This window comes from Pan paniscus, chromosome 1, assembly GCF_029289425.2.
Source record: "Pan paniscus chromosome 1, NHGRI_mPanPan1-v2.0_pri, whole genome shotgun sequence".
NCBI lineage: Eukaryota > Metazoa > Chordata > Mammalia > Primates > Hominidae > Pan > Pan paniscus.
In genome coordinates, this window is record NC_073249.2 from 66,482,071 (window position 1) to 66,499,567 (window position 17,497).

Sequence of the window (17,497 nt, forward strand, 5' to 3'; positions counted from 1 at the left end):
TAGCCGTTTGTTTATCAGATTCATTTTTTTAAACGAATCATTTGGTTCTTGGGGTTCTTCGTATTTTTTTCTTTTATCTTTTTTTTTTTTGGCTTAAAATTGAGATGTGGCAGCTTTGTGTACATCCGTGTGGGTTTCGTGGCACATCATAATGATGCTTGATATGCTTGTAAATTGATCACTCGTGTTTACATTTGCTATTTTGTTCACAAAGCTAAACACTGCCTTTTTTTCCTTGTCCTGAGAGTACATAATGATGAAATCTCATTTCTTTGCTTTGAGTTTTGTTTTTGTTTTGTTTTGTTTTGAGACAGAGTTTCGCTCTTGTCGCCCACACTGGAGTGCAATGGCGCGATCTCGGTTCACTGCAACATCAGCCTCCGGGGTTCAAGTGATCCTCCTGCCTCAGGCTCTAGAGTAACTGGGATTACAGGCGCCTGCCACCATGCGCAGTTAATTTTCGTATTTTTAGTAGAGACAGGGTTTCACCATGTTGGAGTTGGCTGGTCTCAAACTCCAGACCTCAGGTGATCTGCCTGCCTTGGCCTCCCAAAGTGCTGGGATTACAGGCGTGAGCCACCACATTCAGCCAAGAGCTCATTTAAAGTGAAATATAAACACTGGTTTAATTTGCTAACTTATAAAATATATATACTAAATATGAATTAACATATGTGCACATACACATTTCTTCCCTTATGACCTATATGTAAGCTTTGGATCTTTGGATTTCTTAGAAAGTTCCATGTAGCCAATAGTATGAAGAAGGGAGAGAAAAATTCTAATCTATGTTCTCCAGGTGGGAAAATTGAGCCACAGCAATAATCCATAACATTCCCATTACCATGCAAAACATTAAAAGAAGACACAATAAATACATTCCTGGTCCTTGAGACTTGTTCAAAACATTGAATATTACTAAGCATCTTCTTATCCTTTTCTCCAGCCTCCCAAGAGGCTGAGAGAAGTACTGGAGAGTACTGAAAAGAAACCACATCCTTGGAGAAGACCAGAAATACATCTGCTAAGAAGTTATAGTCTATGGGCAGTTTCATTTCCACCCCTTTCTCCAAACAGAGGTCCCTAACAGTTAAAGTAGTTGCTGACATTTGTAATAGCTTACCAACAGCATAATTAACCATAAACTCTCAGAGGAGAAGTGCAAGAAAGCTTTCACTATGAACTACTAATACTGATGAAAAATCAGAAGGAAAGCTTCCTTATCTTGGCAGGGTCAGGTTAAGGACTGACAACATGAGGCTAGATCCTGGGGAAGCCACATCCCCTTCTCTCTTCTTAGGGATAACTTTTCAGGTCCTTAGAAATGAGAGAATTATTTGTACATCAAGGGAAGTACCATAAGTCATTTTTCTACTCCCCATCTCTACTCAAGTATCATCTCCCATTTGTCAGGGAAGACAGTCTTACGACCTTTTTTTTTTTTTTTTTTTTGAGACGGAGTCTTGCTCTGTCACCCTGGCTGGGGAGCAGTGGCATGAGCTTGGCTCACTGCAAGCTCCGCCTCCCAGGTTCACGCCATTCTCCTGCCTCAGCCTCTCAAGTAGCTGGGATTACAAGCGCCCGCCATCACGCCCGGCTAATTTTTTTGTATTTTTAGTAGAGACGGGGTTTCACCATGTTAGTAAGGATGGTCTCAATCTCTTGACCTCGTGATCCGCCCATTTCGGCCTTCCAAAGTGCTGGGATTACCGGCATGAGCCACCGCGCCCAGACTCTTACGACTTTTAAAACAATCTATTCCATTGAAGAATCCTTATATGATTACACATACCGTGGTTATTAACTAATGGGATCCCTCACCAAGTTTCCTAGAACATGTACTGTCTAATCTTACACTTGGAAGAGACAGCCAATCACCGACAATGCATTTTCTCCTTTCATAATGTAGAATTGTCACTGTGAAGTGGCATCCTAACAAAGGACTACATCTTCCAGACCCCTTTGCATGGCAGATGTGATTGTTTTGCTGGGTTTTGGACCATGGCACGTGAGGCCCTCCCAAGCTTGGCTTTCCTGTGTATCCTTCCTCCATGTTCTTTTCCCTTTCCATCAGCTGGTGACAACCAGCTGGAATGGCCACAACCCTCCATCCCCCAGGCAACCTTAGAAGTCACATGTAAATGGCAGGGCCTCTGAAATGACTATGGAGTCTGGGCACTGGTCGTTAATTATAGCAAGAGATCTGTAGAATGTGTAATTGGGTATGCCAAGACAGGATTACAAATTCATTTTCACAGAAGGTAAAGCAAAGTGACCAGACCTATCAGAATTTGGGGGTCAATGGACAGAAGCAGAATTGTTTCCTCAGCCGCTTGCGTAGATGACCAATTCAAGATCTTAATTTAGTACATTTTAACTTCTTAAAAAGCATGACATATGCACCACAAACTATTAATTTTACCTTCATTTTATAGCTGATGAAAAAGATAAGAATATTAACTATATCCCCCCCCCACCCAGCTAGAGTTTTTCTAGAAATAAAGCTTTATGCTTAGAAGACAGCATCAGTTAAATCTCATAAAAATCTCATTGACAGCATCATCAATCCTGTATGGTTGGAATGGGCGAAGTAAGATGCTCAGAAGTGGGAACTGAAGATACTAACTCTAGGACCTATTGCCATTTCTGTGGCATTTTCATTTCCATTACTTTGGTACCATCATAGGCTTAGAGTTTAGTAAATCAGAAACTGACCCCAGGCATCTAACAATTGTTCTTTATTTAAAAACACTTTCAGGAAAATCCAAGGAAATACAGAAGCAAGGCAGCACCATAGTCTTCCCAGCCAAGGTGGAAGTGCCTCTGGTTCCTCCAGCAATTCCCACTGGTGTTATCATAACTCAACAGTCTGTTGCAATCAGTTGTAGAAAGGCACAGAGTGACAGCTGGAATGCAAAGAAATGTGCACAACCCAGAGCTCTGTCAGTCTTGCCAAAACTCAAGTGCCCCCATGGGAGGGTCTTGCAACATATGTTCTGTTGAGCAAAGAGGTTGCAAACCAAGCGGTTATTGCAATAAACACCACTTGTGACAAACAAAGTTTGTAAGTTTAAATTTATTTTTTAAAAATGCTTGTCTTCCTCACTAGACAATCAACTCTATGAGGGCAGAGACTATGTCACCACTGTCCCACCAGCCCCTGGCACACAGTAGGTACTCAATAAATATATGTTGGAAGGATGGTCGAGGTAATGGATGGAAAGATGGATGGAAGGATGAATGGAGGGATGGATGTGACCCAGCTGAAGTGTGAGTAGGAACATTCTCTTATTATGGGTGGAGGAAAGAGAGAGGAGATTGAGAAAATAAGATAAAATACATTGATGTGTATCATTTTTGGTGTTCGAAAAGTAGGATTGAATTAGGACTAATAAATCTAGAGAATTTTACCTCTTTCAATGCCCAAGCCACACTTTTCTATCACTTTGAAACCGAAAAAGTAAATACTTTCCCAACATTTGCTTTGCTGGTAGGAAATGCTTTAATAAAAATGCAATCTCTAAGTTGCCATGGCATCATTAAAAGAAAGGATGTCATGCCCAGGTCCAGAACTTGAAAGTGGCAGGCACCAGCAAGCACCATAGCTCTGAATGGGCCTGCCTTACAGGTCCTCACTCCAACACTTCTCACTTCTTCCAGCTTGAAAATGGAGAACATGTTCACACGCTGGTGGGTTGTAAGTAGGAGGAACTCTGATCAGCAAGAAGCTTGCAGAGGACAATATGAGGCAATAGTATTTTACTGGCCACAGTGTGACTGGGTTGCACTCTGTTCTGACATTAGGAAGAATTTCATGCCTGGGCAAAGTCAAAGTTTTTTACTTTAGTCACATTACTCAAAGAATAAGTTGACTATATCCCAACAGCACTTGTCCAAATTCCAGGACTCCACTTACGACTATTATGAGGCAAACATCTGCCTGTGCAGTTTGTCCTTCCATCCAGTCTATTCTTTGGGGTCCAGATCCTTGATCATTCTCACACCCAGTGCTATCTGCCTCATTGCCCAGCATCAGGAAGCAAGGAGTATGGTGCAATAAGACAACCACCTGGCCATGGGATCAGGAATGGGGTCAGGTCGGTTGACCTGAGCATACCCATTAAACATGTTCAAATGTCCCCATCCCACCCACTCACATGACATGGCTCCCGAGCCCTGAGATCTGTATCCCAAGAACCTCAGTTGAGAAATCTTTATGGCAGCTTCACTGTTGCTCAAGAGCCTGGGTATTGTAGCAGCCTGGGGGCAGGTTGTCCCTAATGTTCTCCAAGTTCTTCACATCAGCCAGAATCCCATCTATGCTTGTCTCCAGCAAATGGAGGTGGCCCCTCTGCCGACGTGCCCTCTCTTCCAGCTCTGACATCATGGGCCGCAGTTGGCTGTTGATCTGGGTCTTGGCTCGGGAAAGCTTCTGCTCCAATAAGATCAGCCCCTCTTCATCTACACTGACAGGCTGGTCTATTTCAAGGAATGAGACACAAGTTAACATAGAAAAGCTGTAGTTAGATCTCCTTGAACACCCGTGCCCTTCTATACCCATAACTAATTCCCATTTCCACTTGCCTACAGCAAATAGTATATCATGAATTTTAAAGCTTATTTTAAATTAGAAATCACCTAGAAAGAGTTCTGAGAGGGCTAGTCTATTTACTGGGCTATGAACAACACTGTTCAAGACTCTGAGCTATCTAGTTCAGCAACATGATGTCTGGAGTTTTCCTTTCGTGTTAAGGTCAATAGTTTATGCTATGAAAAAAAAAAAAAGAGGACTGAAGGTCATAGGGGACTGAGCACTATCCAAGGCATTTGCCTAACATAGGTCACTGCTAGGATTAGAATCAACTCCAAATTATGCTTTCTGAACCACCCTTAAGAAATATCTTGCTGTTTTCTATTAGAAGACCTTAAGAAACTGGCTGAGCTTCAGGGTTATAGAGGCCAAGGTACGCTTTGCCACTTGGGGAATGGATTCCAGCTGCTAGAAATTGATGTCAGACATCATTCCAGCCTGAAACAGCAGTCATCTGACTAGATGTTATTTTATTTCCAATTTAAAATAAAATCACGTTTGTTCAAGCATGTGTTACCCTTAGACTATCTAAAACTAATGTCAGTATGAAGGGCACCTGGCCAGACCCATTTAGTTCAAATAGGTTTGAGTGGCCTTGGTCAATTAGAACTCAAGGTCAAGTTGCCTCACATATGTGAGCTGAAGTGATAGTATTTGACTGCATGAGTTTATTATACCTAGAACAATTAATCTCATATTGCTCCAGGACTTAAGAGAGCACACAGAGTAGAAACAACACTGTAACAAAAATGTTGATCCAAATGGATCTATCTTTCACTTGGGGTCAGGGAGAATTTAGGAATTTAGGATTTTACGACATGCAGAGGAAGTTAAGTAAGCTTGGGAACAAAATAACCTTGTCTATGGGAAGGTGGCATGAGTTACTAGAAAAGAACACGAGCATTGGAAGCAAAAAGATATCAGTTTGGATCCTGCCTCTACAATTTACTACATGACCTGTGGGGCATTATTAACCTCTGAGCCTCAGTTCAGTCCTTCATGAAATAAAATAATAAAAATGATAAAACCCACCACAGAGGACTTTTACAAGACAAATGATATTACACCATGAAAACATCTGACACATAGTAAATGTTTAATAGCTTCCATCTACCCTGCTCTCCCTACTCTCTCATATTCTCTTTACAGGTCTCATTAGTTTCATTGCCTTTCTTTTTTTTTTAGAACACTAAACAACGCTGCTAAAGTCTCAATTGGGGAGGTTTTGTTTTCCTTTGTTTTGTTTTTTCCTTTTTTTTTTTTTCTCAATCCTTTGAGGGAATTTTACTCTTTTGGGCTCATTGGATCACAAAGCAGACCCAAGACTATAACAACACAGATGACATTGGCATCTCAGGATGATGATGACACCCTACAGAAAAATCCAGTTTCGAAGTTGTTCTACTGAACTGGAATAGCAGAGCCAAACATTTTCCTAAATGTTACTGGAATCTGTGACGAATCTCTAGTTCCACATCTGCTGCAGTCCAAGCTTGATAAAACAGACCAAATGAGGGTTTGATATCAGCTCTACCTAAATCCAGAAATTTAACCAAAATAAGTTTTCTTTTGGGAGCGATTCTGTAGGGAAACCTGATTTTCTTCCACGCTGTGCCATCAGATCTTCCTAAAATTATCTCACAGGCCTACTCTCATCACATTTCTTCTGGGTTATTTACCCAAGCAGCTCAAGTTCCTCCCACTGGTTACATCAAGGTATAACTTTGGTTTGGGGAGGAACAAATGTAAAATCGGCAAGTGATTCTTTTTTATTTTTCCTTTTTTTTTTTTTTTTGAGACAGTCTTGCTCTGTTCCCCAGGCTGGAGAGCAGTGGTGCAATCTTGGCTCACTGTAACCTCCGCCTCCTGGGTTCAAGCGATTCTCCTGCCTCAGACTCCCGAGTAGCTGGAATTACAGGCGCCCACCACCACATCCAGCTAATTTTTGTACTTTTAGTAGAGACAGGGTTTCACCATGTTGGCCAGGCTGGTCTTCAACTCCTGACCTCGGGTGATCCACCCGCTTCAGTCTCCCAAAGTGCTAGAATTACAGGCGTGAGCCACCACACCCGGCCAGCAAGTGATTCTTGACTTCACAGACTGGGAAAATCTTCCTTCACATCTTCCCAGCCACCATTCTACTGCCTTAGAGCAGGCTCCTGTCATTTCTCTCTTCAAGTATTTCAACAATATCTTAAGTAGTCTCAACCTGCCTTCTCTCTAACCCCCTCTTCAAGCTTTCCTCCACTCGGCTGCCCTAGTGATCTTTCTGAAATATACAGTGGTGATGTTATTCCTCTGCTTAAAACTGTCCACTGGCTTCTCAGGGTCCAGGCCAGACTCTTTAGCAGGATTCCCAAGCTGTCTCGTGTTCTGTGAAGTTGCTTATATACACCTGTTCTTTGGCCCACAGACCTTTACCCCCAAGTGCAATAGGTGTTCAGTGACCCATCTTAGCAACGGTAAAACAGGGTCCAGTAAATGTAAGGGAACCTGCCGAAAGTTATCTGGGCCTGGAAACAAAGCACATTTACTGATATCCTTAAGGAAAGCTGAGACTCCCCTTCGCTGGGGCTAGGTATAGTGAGTGTTCTGGAGCAAAGCCCTGGAGCATGGAGCTGGAAGGTTGTGGGTTGTGGGTTCACATACCCATCAGATGCAGGAGGCCGTCTAATGTGTTGAGTGTGTCTTGGATTGTAACCCCAGCGTTCTTGGCTCTGGTATCAACCTTCTGGGCTTCTGTAATCACCTAAGGACAAATAAGCACAAACCAGCCTTGAAAAGGTATTTTCCATGTTGGCAAGTTGAACGGGATCTCCCGTGGAAAGCAACAGGAACTCACCATCTGTACTGCATCCATATTCGTGTCAAACTCCAGCTCCTTCCTTTCCAGCTCTCCTTCCACTTCCCTCATCTCACTCTTCAGAGAGGCCAGTCCCTTTTCCATGGCCAAGGCTCCATCTGCTGTCACATTGGCTTCCAAGTTCAGACTCCCAATCTCCTGAGAGAAGAAAAGGAGCCAGGGACGGAAGGAGAGATAGGGGTGAGGCACAAAAACAACCCAAAGACAACCGTAGAAAAAATACAGTTGCAGCCGGGCCCTGATGGAGTAAGTTAGATGAATAATGAGAGAATCAGACTTAGGGACAGGGGTACTTTGCCAAGCTCTGCCTCAAACAAGCTAATCTGGGGGTATGACTAGGAAGGTCAGCAGCCAGACAGTGCTTCTCTCTCAGTTCAATGCTCACCAACTGTTGAACAGAGTTAGGAACCATTTGGGAAAACCCAGAGGACAAAAAAACACATCATTCTCTGTCATGCGTCTTTGCTACCATAGTCTTTTAATCTGGGGCTCCCATGGGCCACAACAGGGCTCTGAGCCTCAGAGGTTAAAATAAGCTCAATGTTCTTTTTCCCTCCACACCACCCTTGTGTTTGGTGCTACTGGCACCAACACACATGTCGATTTCTCTTTACCTGTTCAATCTCACTGGAGATTTCCAGGGCCTCCCCGGCCCCATTCTTTGCCCTCTGTGCATCAGCAGCAGCGCTCCCCAGGGCTCTTTCTGCTTGCTGGGTCTTGTCACTGGCATCTGAAACCTTCTGGCTGATGTAGGAGAGTCTCTTCATGGCTTCTTCAGCTTCTGCTTTTCTGTTGTCCACCTGCAGGTCAAACTCTGAAATGAAGAAAAGAAAAAACTGCCATGAAGATGAAAGCAAATTTACAAATGAGTGAAAGGGGCTGATGTTGTAAAGAAAAATTCCTGAAAGAGTGTTATTACTGACTGGGGATGACGGTGTGGGAAGTTACGGCTGGAATTAACTTTCTTAAAAGATGCATTGGAGGGGTTATAATTACTCCGTTGCTTAGAGAAACCAACAATCAGCCTGCCGTGAGTTCCACAGCACTGCAAGAGTATTGAAACTGCAGAGTGCATCAGAAGCAGGTAGAATCTTTGAAGTCCAAAGCATCAAGCCAGAGTTTTAAGCCCTAAGCTCCAATGATAAGAATTGGGGTTAGGTTTGAATGGGTAGAGAAGTACTTTCCATGAAGAAAATTCCAAAATTTTGGGAATGTTTCTCTTTTGTGCTTTAGTGAAGAAGCCTGAAATTTTAATGAAATCTCTGCGAGGCACAAATCTAAATCTCCTGGGATCTAGATGCAGTGACAAAGGTTGCTCTGTTATCACCACAAAGAAACATATCAGTTCCATACTGGAACCAACCAGACTACACAGGAAAAGGAAAAATGTCTGTACAGTAGTGGTATGTTGCATCTGTGAGAGAACTTAGAGATCACATAGTTTAACCTCGTCTCTTTAAAGACGAAGATACTAGGTTCTGGAAAGGTTACATGACTTGCCTATGGTCACACAGCTAGTCTGGCCTGGTCAGGTGGCCCAGCAGAGATCAGAACTCAAGGCTTCTGATATCTAGCTCTATTATTACTACTACATTAAATATTAATGCATTAAGATTTTCTTTAGAAAGATATTTACTAAGGATCTATTAATATCCCAATATACCTGCCACTTAGAGAGACATATGAGAATTCAAAGGAAATTGGTCATGGCTATATACTTAAAATACTCAAGTGACCTGAACCATGAAGTACTAACCTCTGAGGTTTTTAAGGATGCTCTCAACTTCATAAAAAGTGGCATTGCCCATACTCAGTGCTTCTTGTGCTCTGCTTTTAGCAAGATTGGCACGGGAAAGCAGCTGATCTGATTTCTGTAAAAAGGCAGATAGAACAAGATTAGAGGAAGTACATTCCTGCTGGCAAAATCACTCTGACACATTTCTCTTCATGACAGCAGATCATTGTGATTCACTGCAGAGTCTAGGGGTGCTGTAGCAAACCCCTCTACAATCTGGGACAGAGCAAACTTTATAAGTCCACAACACATTCCATATAGAGAAACTCTAGTCCACCATCAGGGACAGGAACGGTTTTATAAATCATAATTTTAAACTCTAGATATTTCCTGAAGCCAAGTAGTAGACTGAGCTAGACCAAAATTAGACCCAAGAGGCCTAGGTCCTATTCCTAGGTTTGAGGGCTGACCCACTGGGTGGAACTGAGCTAATCACACCAAGATCTCTGCAACTGTTACTTCTTCCATAAGCAGTGCCTTCATTGTTGATTTTTCCAGAAACAGGGTCTTGCTCTGTCACCCAGGCTGGAGTACAGTGGTGTAATCATGGCTCACTGCAGCCTCGAACTCATGAGCTCAAGTGATCCTCTCGCCTCAGCCTCTCAAGTAGCTAGGACTATAGGCACGTGTCATCATGCACAGCTATTTTTTTATTTTTTATTTTTTGTAGAGATGGGGGCCTCACTACGTTGCCTACGCTGGTCTCAAACTCCTGAGTTCAAGCGATCCTCCTGGCTTGGCCTCCAAAAGTGCGGGGATTACAGGGATAAGTCACCGTGCCTGGTCAGAGAGCTTTTGATTATTCTTCTTGCCATATTTATTCATATGGTAGGCATTCAATACATGTTTATTGAGTGAATGAATTAACAAAAGAATACCTCTCTCCCACTTTTTCCATTCTGTAAGAGCTGCTGTGCTTCTTCTTTCCAGTTTCCCAGATTCTTTTGTGTACGCTTGAACTCATCCATATGCCTGGTTACCAGGCTTGAGAGTGAATCCGCTTTTTGTTTGATCCTCTTTGCTTCTTCCACCTGTGAGCCCAAAGAAACCAGGGAGTCTGACTTCTGCTTACCAGTTACCACACCAGCCTTGTTAGGGCCTGGCACCATTGTTTGAAAATAGCAACAGCCTTAAGAAGCCAAGAAAATAGTCACTAGCCATCCAGGCCCAAAACCTAACAGAAATGAGTCAGTATGCCCAATGAAAGTAAGGCAGCAGGTCCCCTCAATGTCAAACAGGCTTTGTCTCTGTTCTTTTTCATTTTTTAAATGTTTACATGTTAGTTTATATATTCATGGGAACATATATCCATGGGGATTGTGAATTTTTTTTCTATAGGTAGTAAACAAAATCTTCTTAATCGAATAAGTTTGGAATTGTTAAAGGAACTGATGGCAGAAACATTGCAAAACTTTTGAGAAGAAGTCATCTCAGAGTGGCTATACATAGAGATATACTACAGGTTGGACTCAAGCGTAAACAAAAAAACTTTATAAAAATTTTCCACAGGTTTCAACAATCCCCAGAACTAAGGAAGATACATAAAACTTTTATCCAGTAATAGGTTTAGCATGGGTCAAATCCTTTCCAGAGACTAGGATTGTGGTTTAAGAACAAGCAAATGGGTAATGAGAAGGCTAAATACTCTTCCCACTCTAAAACAGAAATGGTCAACATGGAGAAAAAGCTGAATGTTTGAACAATATTATGGCACCCCCAGAAAAGAAAGTATTTATGGCCCTCCTGTATATCAAGCACACAGGCCAGATGCCCTCACCTGAAAGGACTGATCATTGACTCCCTGAAGCCGAGACACTGAATCCAGGAGGCGGAGACTGTGCTGATAAGACCTATCTGCTTCAATTTCCGCTTGAGTGGCCTCCCTTGTCAACTGCTGGGCCAGGGACTTGGTTTTCTCCAATCTGGTGTTGGGGGTGGGGAGGGGGCGGTAATAAAAAGAGGACTTTGAGAATTCTTTTTTTTTTTTTTTTTGAGACAGGGTTTCACTCTGTTGTCCAGGCTGGAGTGCAGTGGCGTGATCACAGCTCACTATAGCCTCATCCTCCCACGCTCAAGCAATCCTCCCAATTCAGCCTCCCAAGTAGCTGGGACTACAAGAGTGAGCCACCACACCTGGCCTCCCCCCCTTTTTTTTTAACAAAAGCAAAATTTCACTCTGTTGTCTTGAAAGTATGTAGTTAGAATAACCAGAAGAACCAAACAAAATTATTTATCAGATACCTGTCCCTCTCCACTAAACATAAGCCTTTTAATTTACACAGGTTGGGTCAGAAAAATTCAATCCCAAATTCCCCACTTCTTGATAACAGAAATATATTTCTGTATTTTTATATCTCCCCATGCCATCAGATGGGTTTACTCACACCCTTCAAACCCCAGAGGGTGACCATACCTCCCAGTATTGTAATCTCAATCAAAACATTAATTTTATTTAGACTAACCAATCTTTTTTTCTTCCAGTCTTAAAAATATCTGCTTTTCCCCAAAGTAAAACTCCCATGATTTCAGCCCTCTTATTATTATTAATAATATGTTTTTTACAACTAGCATGGTGCCCCTCAAGTACGGTTAGCATTTTGCCCTGGGAGTATCCAAGGTATAATGAGCCACGGGAGGACCCGTAGGAACGTACTTTTCCACAAGCCCTTGCACCACAGCACCGTCCGGGCTACCGCTTCCGCTTCCGACTCCTTCACGCAGGGCCTTGCGCACCAGTGAGAGGGCTTGTTTGGAATAGTCCTCAGTTTCCCTTGTCAGTTGCTCCATGTTACTGGCTGACTCAACGTGGCTGAAAGGATTAAAAACAAAAGAATAAGAGTTTTCACGCAAAGGGCTTCCTTTAGGTTGTTCAGTTACACGAAGGGCAAAGAGTACGGGAGCTGGTCTGATTTAGAAAAACCCTACAGAACTGACTCAAATTACATGGAATTAGAGGTGCTGTCAAGAAGCAGAAAGTGTTTTGGAGAATTCTCCTTATGTCATAGACCTTGTAGTGATCTTTTCCGTTTATGGCATAATCATTGGAGTCCCGGAGCGGGGTGGAGTGTGGAGATGGGTGGGAGCAGTCTCAGGTGATAAAACACTGCATCTGTAAGCTGTTTGCTGCAGGAAGAAACCTCTAGGTCTTATTTCACCCAGGATCCAACCTTTACGCACTTTCGCTTCAGTTCTAAACTGGGCCCACCACTAGGGGGACAAAGCATGTCTATAAAAATTCCCTGGATACTTTTGGTTCCTCCTGGTTCTAAAAAGTGCTTCTTTAAAAAAAACCCAAAGAAACAAAATTAAAAACGAGCTCAGGAGGCAGCTCATGTTACAAAATATACAAATCAGCCCTCTTCCGCTGACTGAATTCTACTTGGGATTAACAGAGCCTGCCACCCTGCTGAGCAGACCGCTACCAGCAAACCTCTTAAACACCGTAGGATTTCTAGTCAGAGCCAAGGATGAAGGGAGCTGCGTGTTATCATTGGGGCCCTGCAGAGCCGGTTTTCAGGAGGAAGTTCCCCCTCTGCAGTCTTGGCCCCCACAGGCTAACAAACAACTCGTTGCTACTTGTTCCCAGGCTTGGTGTGGGAGTCCCTGAAAGCTGCAGAGCTTTCTCTTCCAAGGGCTGATTCATTTCACGTGGCCCGAGGAATCACATCTGACATACAACACAGCCATACTGTGAGTCATAGGGAAATGTGGGAAAGAAACACCCTCACCCCCAACTCCTGCCAAATGACCCTGCCCAGTGGCCACTTACATACAATAAAAGCCAAGTGGTTAAAAACTGGTTTCAAGGTAGGGAATGGCTGCAAAGGAGCCTGGAGAGAATAAATACGATGCTTGGGTCCCTAATACCCTACAGTCTTATTCAAGTCTGGCCTTGCAGAGACGGCTTGAAGCAGAGGTGCCCTCTAATGCTGCTCACCTTTCTGCTAATCTTGTGGCCTCCTGAGCCAGACTTTTAAAGCCATTTGGCCCCACGTAGTGGTCTGAGGCAGGAATGTTCTGTGGGAAAAGGAGAATCGGTTAAGGCGAATCGGTTAAGGCTTTGCACTTGGCCATGGAACTTAAGCAGGTGCATCTGTCCTGTCAGAACCACTTGTCATTAGCCACACCCTGACACTTACACCATGCCTCTATTCACCATTATTCTATTTTTTAAAAGTATGTATAGGCCGGGTGTGGTGGCTCATGCCTGTAATCCCAGCACTTTGGGAGGCCAGGGCGGGTAAATCACCTGAGGTCAGGAGTTCAAGACCAGCATGACCAACATGGTGAAACCCCGTCGCTTCTAAAAATGCAATAATTAGCCAGACATGGTGGTGCACGCCTGTAATCCCAGCTACTTGGGAGGCTGAGGCAGGAGAATCGCCTGAACCTGGGAGGTGGAGGTTGCAGTGAGCCGAGATCGCACCATTGTACTCCAGCCTGGGCAACAAAAACAAAACTCCATCTCGAAAAAAAAAAAAAGAAAAAAAAAGTATGTATAGACAAGAGCAAAGAAATCCAAGTTCAAAAAAGTCTGTATATAGATATAGATGCATTAAAATATATATACATAAAAAAATCCAAAACAACAACAAACAAAGTAAAATAAAAATTCTTTTCCTGCTGGAAGCCAAAAAAATTAAAAATAAAAATATATACATGTACATTTTTTATATGAATTTAAAGTCCAGTAGAATATATTCCAAGTTTTAACAGTGGTTATTTGATAGTAATGGGATCATAGAGAATTTTTATTTATTTTCTACAACAAACATTTCTGTAATAAAGGAAACAATCAATACACATTATTTTTAATGTGACTTCCTCATTATAGTATCTGATTATCATTCCACTTCCTCTATTCATCTCCCACCCATCCATTTACATTAGTGTTACCATAACCTTCTTTATTCAGAAATAGAAGAGTGCTCAATCAAATCTCTCCCTCCTACCACATTACAAACTACATCAAGAAAATCATACTGGCAGCATTTTTTTCCCATTTTCAAAACCATGTCTTCCTTCCTTCCTTCCCTACTCTCTTCCTTTGTTCTTCTTTCCCTCTGTCCCTTCCTCCATCCTTTCTTCCTTCTTTCCTTCCTTTTTCATTCATTCATTCATTTATCCATTCATTCATACACTAGAAATTTACCACAGCTATACACTGTGTTGTAGGCTGAGAAAGTAAATATGAACTAAAGTAAATCCTGCCCTCTGGGAGCTAACAAGCTAGGAGATATGCAGAAGGGAGGTGAGGCAGGGCCAAGATGAGGATGTAGTTAGAAATAAATGAACTTAGGAGAAGAACATAATGCAGTAAAATAGGAAACTTCAGAAGGCCAAAGACATAAATAGATGTGACTGTTGCAAGGAAAAGAAGTCCAACCACCTGTCAGGTAGATGAGAAACAGAAAGTGAGCCACTGAGAGACAGAAATTGAGTCAGTGAGATCTACAAGTAGGTCTCCCAACACAGCAGTATTCTCAATACTCTAGCCCAGCAAAAACCTACAGTGTTTCCCAAGGAAGCTTCACTTTCTGCCAGGCTCAGCTGCATCTGAGTGATGAGCCTGTGAGTATCCCGAACTCGGTTCTGGTACTGACTTCCCAGAGCCCGAACTCTTTCCACAGTCATCTTGAGGTCATCCAGGCGGCTCCGGTAGCTGTTCTCTTGGCTCCTCACCTTGGCCAACTGGAGACCAAGGGATCTGCTAGCACCTGAACGCAAAGAAGGAAAGGGAACATGAGCGCTTTCTGGGTCAGCATAGAGTTAGCAAACATAACGGAGGGTTGACTGGCTTATGGTCAAATGACAAAAACCCAATAGAGAAATGCATCCAACCATTCTTTTATCACCATCATTCAGATCCCAGGGGGAATGCCACAGACAGTCCTTCCACTTCTGCAAGGGCTGGCTGGAGATAACTGCTGAACTGATATCCATAGAAGATTCTATGACCTAACGTAGCCATTCCTTCTAGGACTATGAATTCTCTTCTGTCTGAAGGGAAGTTGGCCTTCATCACCTTCTGAAATCTGGGCATCTCTCAGAATGTCCTGAAGGGCCTGCTCAGCCTGCTGCATCCTGCCTTCCAGCTCTGTATCAGGTACTACTCCATCACCACCCTGAGCCTTTGAAATCAGGGCCTCCATTCTCTGAAGCTGCTGCATAAACTGATCCATCTGAAACCACAAAGGAAAGATCAGAACGAGGGTGGAGACCATGTACCCAAGGGATCATCCAATACCAGGTACCCAGGGGATAATACTAAAAGTCCAGAAATGCTTAGCATGTCATGGTGGTTAAAATTTTAGACCCTGGAGCCTAGAGGGTCCTTGAGTTTGAATCCTGGCCTCACTACTCACTAGCTGTATGACCTTGGGCAAGTCACTTTCTTTATCTATAAAATTAGGATAATGAAAATAAGAATAGTGTCTCCTAAAGTTATTACTTGGACTACCTGGGTTAACATCTGTAAAGCTCAAAATGCAGTTAATATTTGTAAAGTGAAAGCAGTTGCAAGCTAGAGACAAGAGAACAGTGCCTGACACAAAGGAAGTGCGTAAAAGGCTTGTTAAATAGATCAGTTTGAAAAACAAGTTGAGTTTGCTCTACATTTGGAGTTCTGTTTGGGCCTTTGTCTTCCCCAATCCTCATTCCAGGAAGAAAAATAGTTAATAATTAACAAGAACATCAAGTTCATTCTTCTCTGTAATTCAAATGAGAAATTTCTGGAGGCCATTCCTTTTTGGGAAGCCTTGATACTTTCTGGACTCCTGACATCTTTTATGTTTATGTTTTTCTTCATTTGTTTTACAAAGACATCTGTTGAAAAAAAATCGAGCTGGAAAGTGAAATATTATAGTGGGAAGAGCCCTGAACTAAGTTAGGGGACATGGGTGGGATTCCCAGTTCCACCTACCTATATCACTTTGAAAAATTTCAAGTATTTTGAGACTTTATTTGACCAGTGAAAACTGAGGTCAGAATACTTTTCCTTTCAACTCAACTAAGTTATCATGAGTACCAAATGAAACAGTATCTGCAAAAGAGGTTTTGAAAATGGTATATATAAAGACATAAACCTGAAGTATTATCATTATACAGAATTTTTTTAATGCAGCAATTTTTAAAGACAGAAATAGTAATCACTACTCCCATCCTCAGGAGACTAGGAGTGTCCTAGATCTGTGACAGAACCACCCAGTGGACACTTAAGGATTTGATTCTGTGGGGTTGGGGGTGGTAAGGGGAAGAATGCATACCTGAATCTTCACTTGATTATAGCAAGCTGGACAGCTGAATTCTCCATGCTCACAGTTGGGGCCACCAAATCCTGGCTTGCAAACACAGGTGCCATCACTTCGACATCCTACAGGCTCTGAGCCCATGGGGTTACAGTTGCAAGCTAGAGACAAAAGACAAATGGAGTATTCACATCAAACTAGTCTAGAAAGTGGAGATAGAGCAAAGATACAAGGAAGGAGATCAAGCCTCCAACAGCAGAGAATCCTTTTATACCTCCATGCACCTTCTTAATACAGATAGGTCTTAGGAATCATGTGGCAGGTTTGCCTGGTGTGTGTGGATGCAGGGAGATTACAGCCTTTCTGGCAGCACTCATTTTCCTCCCCCTGTTAAACTAAAAGCCTGTTAGATATTCTGCAAGCACTCTGGCTTTGCTTTCAAGGTGAATAACATTTCTTCTGGGCCCATTACATGCCAGATGTAGACATCCCCCTCTATTTTGCAGATGAGGAATGTGAGCTCAGGGAAGTTGACTAATTTGCCTGAGGTTACATGGCAAGTAAATGGCAAGCTACAATGAGAGCTCAGGAAGAGCCAATGTTCTTTCCTCTGTTCTGCGGCCTTTGGTGTAGGAAATACAGTTAAGAAAGCAATACCTTTACTCATTCAACCAAATTGATTAAGCCAGGTTCTGTTATAGGAGTTAAGGATATGATAGTGGGTGAGACACTTCTCTGATGATTACAGTGATTCTCTGAGTTGTTCTATCTTCAGTGCTCACAAAACGCTGATTACGTATCTAAGTGTGTTATCATTATTTGCATACATATTTGTGTATCTTCCTTATTATCATACGGACTCTTCGAGAGTTGGGATGACTTATTCACCATTATGGCCTCAGTATCTAGGTCCACACTGGGTACATGGTATGTGCTTGATAAAGGATGGTTGAGTGAAGAAATGTGTGGTGTAAAGCCAGTGAAATTTCTGTTAGTAACCT

The 17,497-nt window shown here is 42.6% G+C and overlaps 1 protein-coding gene across 3 annotated transcripts in view; it reads right to left on the reverse strand.

Annotated features, from left to right (window-relative positions):
• Nucleotides 1–3,061: 3,061 nt before the first annotated feature.
• LAMC2 (laminin subunit gamma 2) overlaps nt 3,062–17,497 on the reverse strand; it is an 80,021-nt gene continuing 65,585 nt past the window's right edge. For all 3 annotated transcript variants that reach the window (XM_055110686.2, XM_034942141.3, XM_008968584.5), the window contains 12 exons: nt 16,515–16,657; nt 15,275–15,431; nt 14,761–14,966; nt 13,187–13,266; nt 11,903–12,058; nt 11,027–11,171; nt 10,128–10,280; nt 9,211–9,325; nt 8,069–8,268; nt 7,434–7,592; nt 7,241–7,340; nt 3,062–4,479 (listed from right to left, as the gene is read on the reverse strand). In XM_055110686.2, coding sequence (XP_054966661.1) covers nt 4,226–4,479; nt 7,241–7,340; nt 7,434–7,592; nt 8,069–8,268; nt 9,211–9,325; nt 10,128–10,280; nt 11,027–11,171; nt 11,903–12,058; nt 13,187–13,266; nt 14,761–14,966; nt 15,275–15,431; nt 16,515–16,657 — 1,868 coding nt within the window. In that variant the 3' untranslated portion in view covers nt 3,062–4,225. The remainder of the gene's footprint in view (nt 4,480–7,240; nt 7,341–7,433; nt 7,593–8,068; nt 8,269–9,210; nt 9,326–10,127; nt 10,281–11,026; nt 11,172–11,902; nt 12,059–13,186; nt 13,267–14,760; nt 14,967–15,274; nt 15,432–16,514; nt 16,658–17,497) is intronic.